Genomic DNA, 8,680 nt, shown 5'->3' with positions numbered 1-8,680 from the left:
GATTCCCCTCCCGGAGAACCCGGTAAATCCGGCGGATCCGCCGTCGCCATCGAACCAACGAAACCGTCGTCAATATCGCACTCAGAATCGCCCTTTCTCTCTCTAAGGTCGGCGATTTTGGGTTGGCTCGTGTGCTGTTTGACGCATCCGATGATCGTCATCACGCTTCTATAAGCTCCACACATGTCTTGAAAGGCTCCATTGGTTATATTCCTCCAGGTTAGTAACTTATTTTTAAATCTTAAGAGAAACCTACATATGCTAAACTCGTTTACTCATTGTTTTCAATATTTTTTATTTTACTCCTTTTTAAATATTTTATTTTCTAAAGCTGATGTGTTATTTTCTTTTTGATGTGGTATTGTTATATATGCAGAGTATGGGATTGGAGAAAAGCCATCACAAGCAGGAGATGTGTATGGCTTTGGAGTGATGTTGTTAGAGCTCTCGAGTGGAAAAAGCCCAATGGACGAGTTCTTCGAAGGAGATCAAAACCTAATATCTTGGATAAGTTATGGGTTTCAAGGTAATGCAATTATGGAAGTGATTGATCCTAAACTTAAGAGACTCATCGATGTTTCTGGGGCACAACTTCATGCAAAACTTGACTGCCTTAAGAAGACTATTGAAGTTGGCTTGGCTTGTACTGCGTATGCAGCTGGAGAACGGATGAACATGAGAGACGTGCTACGTTTATTGAAAGAGGCCAAGGGCATGCTTATCAAGGGAAACTAATTGATTATATTTTTCTATTAGTTATTTTAAGTGAATATATAAGTTTTCTTTTGTCGGGAATATATGTTTATCTTATCTCTGTAGTTACAAGTTTTGTTTCATAAGGTTTGTAATTTTGTAGTAAAAACTTGTTGCTTGTAATTTTCTGAAAATAAAGATATTGAATAGCAGTAGTACTAGGATGAGATCCGTGTTTTGCACGGGATGAGATTTTTTTTTTTTTATATCAGCAACATAAATAGAATCATTTAGACTCTGCAAACCATACTGGTAGCTCCGCATTCATATGGACAACAATAGACTATTGTTTTCTTGCACTGCGTGCAAGGCTGTCCGTCCTTGAATTCTGCGTACGTGGTACATGAATGAGCTCTGAGCTGTGAAAACCTATCTTCAAAATCTTTATATCTTCTAAGTAACTTGCAAAGGCTGGCCATTCTTCTGGTCCCGAAACCATCTTCACCAACTGAGAACAATCTGTTGCAAATGTAAATGTAAACTGTCTTAGATTCCTCATACACTCCATTGCCCAAATAAACGCTTCTATCTCTGAATGAAGTGGCGATTGACTCGCTCTTGTATTCCTCGCTCCCATTATATCATTTAAACCTTCCGGTGTACTATGCCACTCTTGTCCGGAATGTAAATTCTGATTTTTCCATGATCCATCCGTAAAACACCATCGACCTAGGATATCCGGTACTATTGCTTGTACTGGTAATCGAGTTTGCTCGATTCCTTGTGTTAGTGATACCTGGGATGAGATTAAGTAAACAATATATAATAGATATTGTATTGAAAAGCAATTTTTATATCTGATTGTTTATAATGTACAATTCCCTATCAAAGCGAATGATATTTGATTTTTGATTAAATACTTAGTTTACTTATGAGTCGCCCAAACCTTATTCCGAAAAGTAAGGGACCAAAAATATTAAAATACTTAGTGATACTGTTTTATGATCATTTGTATTTTGTTATTATAAAATTTGAAGTCATTGCTCTCAAATTTTTAATGTGGATTTTTAACATTTATAGTAGTTATAGTTATTTTAAAAATTCAAAATATTACATATACGAAAAAATCTAATTTATAGCTTAATCATCGACTTCTTTCTGTTAGATAATCAACCGAAATATATGAGGTAATTAGGAGTGAAGAATATATCAACACCGTCTCAGTATATTCTGACTATGTCTCGGAATTAATCAAAGAAGTGAAGACCACATTTTGAGACGGTGTTGATATCTTCTTCACTCCTTTTTACCTCATATATATATATTAATCAAAGAAGTGAAGACCACAACATAAATACATTCAGGTTATACAAAGAGAAAAAAAAAGTAAGTTGTGTTTAGTGTTAATTTCTCTTTGTAAGAAAGTAACTTAATAACAACCCGAAATCTCTTGCTCAACAGAAGCAACGTCTGTCTGAAAGGAAAATTTAGGTTACGTTAGGATCTGATAGTAATAACAGTGTACAAATCAGCTTTGATTGAGCTTACTTTCCATTTAAAAATCCATATATAGTCCATAATCACTCCGTAGATTCCTTTATGGGATATTCCATCAAAGACTCTTTGTTGGGTATGGGCCTAACCCTCCCAAAAGGCCTACAAGATAATTGTTCTAACACCTGATCACAACAAAGAGACTCGGCTCGACTCGCGAGCTAGCGACCGGCTCGACTCTGGACTGCTTTAAGCCAACAAAGCGAAAACCGGAAGTAGTCGACTCGATGACTCGAGTTAACGGCCCGACATCCTGGCCCAGCCGTCGAAGAGGCCCACTAGGTCAAGACGAATTAGGTCAACAAGGAACCATCTATAAAAGGAGGAAGATAGGCAACGATTGAGGGATCCGCAAATTATTACATTCGCTTTCGGCTAGGTCTAGGGTTTTACATCTTGACATACGCCGAACTTGTACGGTCCGACGAACCAGCTTTCGCCGAACTAATTTCATCGTTCTTTTCCCCTTTTTGTAACACCATTTCGACTCTTTGGTCTAATAAAACACGTCTTTGTCTTGACCCACCGACGAGAACTCGTCTCTCTCTCTTTACTAGTTTGTCGACAGATCTTAGTTCAAACAGTTGGTGCCCACCGTGGGGCAGACAAAGTAGCGCCAGTAAAAAGATCATGGCTCGATCTGACTCGCCACCCGACGACGAGTCATCTACAACCGAAGGCGCCCCGATAGCGGAAGCGTTCGCAGATACCATACTCGAGAGGATGGCGCAGCAATACGCCATTCAGAAGACGACGAACGAGCAACTAGCCGCTATCGCCGCAATCTTAGCTCCCTTGGCCGGGAACTCAGCAGATCCAGCCACGACGGTTCGGAAACAGCTGTTCGACACCTATCGAACAGCCGGCGTCGAGACCACGGCCAATACAAATGCCGTCCAGGACCAAACACCCGGCGGTATAGATCTCGTAACTGTCCAGGAACTCGCTGAGCTTAAGCAGTCGTTCCTGGACATGAAAGACATGATGCTCGAAGGACCCACCTCGGCGCCGTTAATCGAACGTGTCCTCACAAAAACCCTAAAAGCCCCGTTCTCCCAGCGAATCACCGACGTACGGTACCGACCAGCAGAGAAAATCCGCCTTCCGACCTTCGTCGGAAAGGCAGACCCGACTGACCATATCACCGCTTTCAATATCGCGATGGGTCTAACTAACTTTTCCAATGAGAAAAACGACGCTGGCTATTGTCGGCTCTTCATCGAGAGTCTTCAAGGACCTGCCCTCGGGTGGTTCACTGGATTGGACCGAGATTCCATCAACGATTTTCACGACCTGTCGGCCGCTTTCCTCAAGCAGTACATCATGTTCACGAGACAAGGAGCGACCCTATCCGACCTATGGAATCTATCTCAGGGAGCAAACCAGAGCCTCCGCGACTACATGGAAAAGTTCAAAGCTGTCGCTTCAAAAGTGCATGTCCCCGATAGCATCGCCGTTGATGCGCTGATGAACACCCTCTACTTCAAGTCCCTGTTTCGCGAGGATCTCTATTGAAACCCCACCAAGTCGCTTCAGGATGCTATCGCTAGATCGAACAACTTTATCCGAATGGAAGAAGACACATCAGCGATACTCAAGAAAATGAATGCGACCGCTAAACCGACAGCTCCAAAAGCTTATGAGGCACGCCAAGAGCCTCGACAGCACGCCACAGGCAACAAATCCACCAGCAGAATAACTTCTTCTATGTCGTCGAAGATAAAAACCCCTCGGGATCGACTGTCGTCGTGCGCGAGAAGGGTTGGAACGTCTGGGAAAATGACGAGAAGTCGCAAACCCCAGCGGCGCCTTCAACTTCGAATCCTGGCATGATCGAGCAAAACCTATGGTGCAGCTACCATAAGTCCAAAGCGCACGATACGAGAAATTGCAGGCATCTAGTTGATGCCCTCTTCTCATCCTACGAAAACGGAACAGCAAACGTTGAGTTTTTCAAGCCTAGGCTAAACAACACCAAGAGCTGGAGCAAGAACAAAGAAAAGAAAGCTCAGAAGAATCAAGACAAGGCCAGATCCCGACCCAGACGCGCCGAAGATGACAAGCCAGAAGAGCAAGACGAAGACGAGGGCGAAGCACAAGTCGAAGAAGAGCAACCTCGTAATCATCGACGTGTCCAAGTCATCCTCGCACGACCGAGTTCCTACTCAGACCGAGTTCCTCCTCCCGATTAGGCGTATCCATATTCGTTGTATCCATCATAGCTTCGCGGTGAATTGTCTCGAAAACAGAAGGGGAGTTCGACTCGACGACTCGCGCATGACTCGATTCGGTCGCCCTCGCCACCGCCTTCCCTTTCTGTTCTCTGGAAAGCCTACCGCCCGACGAGATTCTCAAAATCTAAGACTAAGAAGCTAGAGAGAGAAGCAGAGAGAAGGAGAGAGAAAATACCTGAGTCGGATGAAGAATGAAGAAAATGAGAGGCGAGAGGGTATATTTATAAGGGGGGAGGCACCTCACACCCCGAGGCGTCATCATTAGACCCAGATGGGCCTAGATGGGCCCATTTTGGCGCGTGGAGCTCACCACATCTCGCGACGGTTCGACTTCTCGAGGTAAACCAAGACCGATTTAGATCGAGATCGGCGGTCATGACCAAAACCAAGGAAAACCGTCGGTTCAAACCAAACCGACGAAATAACGGATCGCAAGCAAGCTGCTCGCGTAGTCGAGGAGTCGAGCGAGATCGCGAGTCCCGAACAATTGTCTTGCAAACCTTACTTCCAAATTCGCTGAGTCGGCTACGCTATTCACCAGCGAACTGGGGGGACTTACTGTTGGGTATGGACCTGACCCTCCCAAAAGGCCCACAAGATAATTGTCCTAACACCTGATCACAACAAAGAGACTCGGCTCGTCGACTCGCGAGCTAGCGACCGGCTCGACTCTGGACTGCTTGTAGCCGACGAAGCGAAAACCGGAAGTAGTCGGCTCGATGACTCGAGTTAACGGCCCGAGATCCCAGCCCAGCCATCGAAAAGGTCCACTAGGTCAAGACGAATTAGGTCAACAAGGAACCATCTATAAAAGGAGGAAGAGAGACAACGATTGAGGGATCCGCAAATTATTACAATCGCTTTTGGCTAGGTCTAGGGTTTTACATCTTGACATTTGCCGAACTTGTACGGTCCGACAAACCAGCTTTCGCCGGACTAATTCCATCGTTCTTTTCCTCTTTTTGTAACACCATTTCGACTCTTTGATCTAATAAAACACGTCTTTGTTTTGACCCACCGACAAGAACTCGTCTCTCTCTTTACTAGTTTGTCGACAGATCTAGGTTCAAACACTCTTTGCAAACACGTCTTCTAACAGAGACATTGATCACTACTCTAGGAACATAAATTTTATCTTTCAATCTGACTTCATATATTTTATGGGTGTTAAACGTTATCTATAGGTCAGCGGTAATTTGGAAGCATTTGTCAGTATTCTACATGCAACAGTAAACCATAGAAAACTCTTCTGCTAAAGGTACCTAGAAATTCTCTGTTTGGATAGTAAGTAGTATTGAGACTCGTTGGACACAAAAGATTCATTTTAATAATTAAAACCAAAAAAAATGACATCCTAAGACCAACGTATATTGCTAAAACTCAAACACAATAAAGAAGAGAAAACATCATAAAAGACCACTCTCTGTACTATGAAACTATCACAATAATAAATATTCTTGGTCATTTTCAAATCTAATAAGAGACTTTGTAATTATTAAATAAAAAGATAAATACATCCTAAAGCAAAATATATTGCTAAATCTCAAACACCATAAAATACATATTTTCCGGTTAAAGTGCCCAAAACTCTTCTCGTCAACGTACCTACCATTACTATGAATTAAAGATGGATATATCTTTTCTAGGATCATATGTATGTAGTATTGAAAGTGGTCAGATATAAAAAAGAGGCTTTATAATAATTAAAAAAAAAAAACAACTGTCATCGTAAGAAAACATCAAAAACTCAAAGTCGAAAATAGAACTCGACATATTTAAGAAACGACTACAGCTTTTATATTAAAATTTAAAACCTGTTTGGTATCCAAGACCTCTGATATTGTTATCCTTGGAGTATGAATAAAGAAGTCATCCTTCTCCGAGATCATTGATGTTTTAGTAAGAGGTTTAGATTCCACAATAGCCAAAGGAAAACATTCCTTTCGCAACCTATAAAATCATATTTCTTTATCAAAAAAAAAAAAAACCTATAAAATCATATACAGGGTGCAAGGGTCATACTCAGAACAATAATAATATAATTTTATAAGAACGATTATGAATTAGGATGAATCTATAATATTATTTGAGAAGTGAATTTGCTGATTTGTTATATTCTCCATATTTTAGGCAATTTTGCTTATTTTTAATGTTTTTATAGGTTTTAGTTAAGTCAATGATTTATTATTAGTTTTTACCTGAATCACTAATTTATTAATTTAAAAAATATCTGTAATAAATTTTACATATAATTAAAAACGAATTTTAATTCAATAATATTAAATTTATATGTTATATTAAATATTTAGTTAATTTTCTTATTTGTCATATTTTATTAGGTTTTAAGTTTTTATATAGGTAATTGATTTATTATTATTTTTAACCGAGAACTTATTAATTTGCACAAAACCCGTAATGAATTTATAATGAAACACAAATTTTATTTTAATAATATTAAATTTATATTTTATATTAAATAATTAATTATAAACTAATATAATAAAATTGTGAAAATATATTTTAAAAATTAAGAGAATTCTTATATATATTATGTTGCTATCTGAAAACACTATTTTTTATTATAAAGTTAAAAAATTAAGATATAAAACAATTAATAATTAACTATTAGTCAAACAACAATATTCATATAAAGATATTTTCTAGCTATTTTTAATATATGAGTGTTTTAAAACCCTTTAACACAATAATAAATATATACTTTGATGAACGTTTTTTGACATATATTAATAATTTGATGTTTGATTTAACTATTTAAAATCATAAATAATAACTTAACTTGTGATTGAGTTTAAAACAAATTTTCTTTTAATTACTTTTAACTAAAACCAGTTTAAGTTTAATCCGTGAAACATTATGGCTTCAATTGGTGACCATTAGAAGAATAGAAAAAAATGAACAAAATGAAAAATAAAATTTCATTCGAGGAATTGAAAAAATAAAATAAAATATGGATTTTGTTCAATTTGTTCCTTATCAAAATTGCATGAAAAAATTTTTCCTTATAAATTCATTCCTCCATAGGGAATTTAGAGGGAAAAAGATGGAATCCACCTTTCAATAATTTGACTAAAATTTTAACATAACTGGTATAAATTTTGAGGAACAAAGAATTCACTATAATTTTTTTCCTTCAACATGATCACCAATTTGAGTTTTATTATGCCGATTTTTGAATTAATAAAACATAAATTAACAAGTATTTGTAAGATAATTATGTCCGCACATGCGGATGAATATATGATAATTACACTTGGATCAACTAAGACCATTTCAATAATCTCTCCACCTTGCGCTAAATATTGTTTCCATGGGCGAATTTGATCTTCACCTTAGCACATAGATTTGTAAGGTTTCAAATCTGAAACTCGATTAAAAGCTGTCATCGAATACATATGAAATAGGGATTTGTTCGTGCTGTGTTTGTTTGATAGTGAGACTTATGTCGTGTTTTATAGAAATATAATTCCCTAGGGTTAAGGTTTTTTGGAATAAACTTAGACTAGGTAATAATCCGCGCCATGCGCGGAGTGAAATAATTGATTAGATTATTTATTTTACATTATAATAAAAAATTTGTCGTATAGATTTTCAAGGGATGGGCATTCAGATATCCGTTCGGATCCAGTTGATCTATTCAAATTTCAAATTTTTAGATTTAGAAATTTAAATATGATTCGGATATTTACAAATTTTGGTTTGAATTTGGTTTAGATTTGGTTCAAACATCGTAGGTTCAATCGGTTCAAGTTTGGGTACCAATTTTAATAATGTAATGTTTTAACAAAAATCCAAATGTGCTTAATCCTCAAAATTCAAAATTCAAAATACTAAAAAACATAAAATTTGAATAATGTAAGACTAAATAATTAAAATTACATAAAAATAATTCAATTTAAATATTTAGATAGAGAAAAATATATATTTTCAGTATTTTGACCCATTTTATTTTAGATATTTTCATATTAATGAATATCTAATAGATATAAAATTTCAAATAACTAATATATTTAAGTATATAATTATGTTTTAGATATTTTTGGTATCCAAAATATTCCAGTTAAACTTTTAGATCCAATTGAATACTTAATAAATTTTAGTTTTAGTTTGTGTTTAGTATTATTTTCAAATCAAGTTCGGTTCGGTTCTTCGGATCCAAATATTTTACCCAGACTTACTTT

General features: G+C 37.1%; 1 protein-coding gene across 4 annotated transcripts in view; it reads left to right on the top strand.

The window, feature by feature from the left end:
- LOC106323031 (probable LRR receptor-like serine/threonine-protein kinase At3g47570) overlaps positions 1–901 on the top strand; it is a 7,149-nt gene extending 6,248 nt beyond the window's left edge. For 2 of the 4 annotated variants that reach the window (XR_001266626.1, XM_013761192.1), the window contains exons 2-4: positions 108–219; positions 377–526; positions 659–901. Coding sequence is in view for 2 of the 4 variants with exons in the window: in XM_013761192.1 (XP_013616646.1) it covers positions 108–219; positions 377–526; positions 659–735 (339 nt within the window). In the remaining 2 variants the exon portion in view is untranslated. Of the gene's footprint in view, positions 1–107; positions 220–376 lie in introns of all 4 variants that reach the window. The other 2 variants (XR_001266625.1, XM_013761191.1) reach the window with 1 other exon arrangement.
- The last annotated feature ends 7,779 nt before the right edge of the window (positions 902–8,680 follow it).

This window comes from Brassica oleracea, chromosome C2 (assembly GCF_000695525.1).
Source record: "Brassica oleracea var. oleracea cultivar TO1000 chromosome C2, BOL, whole genome shotgun sequence".
Taxonomy (NCBI): domain Eukaryota; kingdom Viridiplantae; phylum Streptophyta; class Magnoliopsida; order Brassicales; family Brassicaceae; genus Brassica; species Brassica oleracea.
Note: the sequence above shows the minus strand (reverse complement) of the source record. Positions and strands in the feature narration are given on the sequence as shown.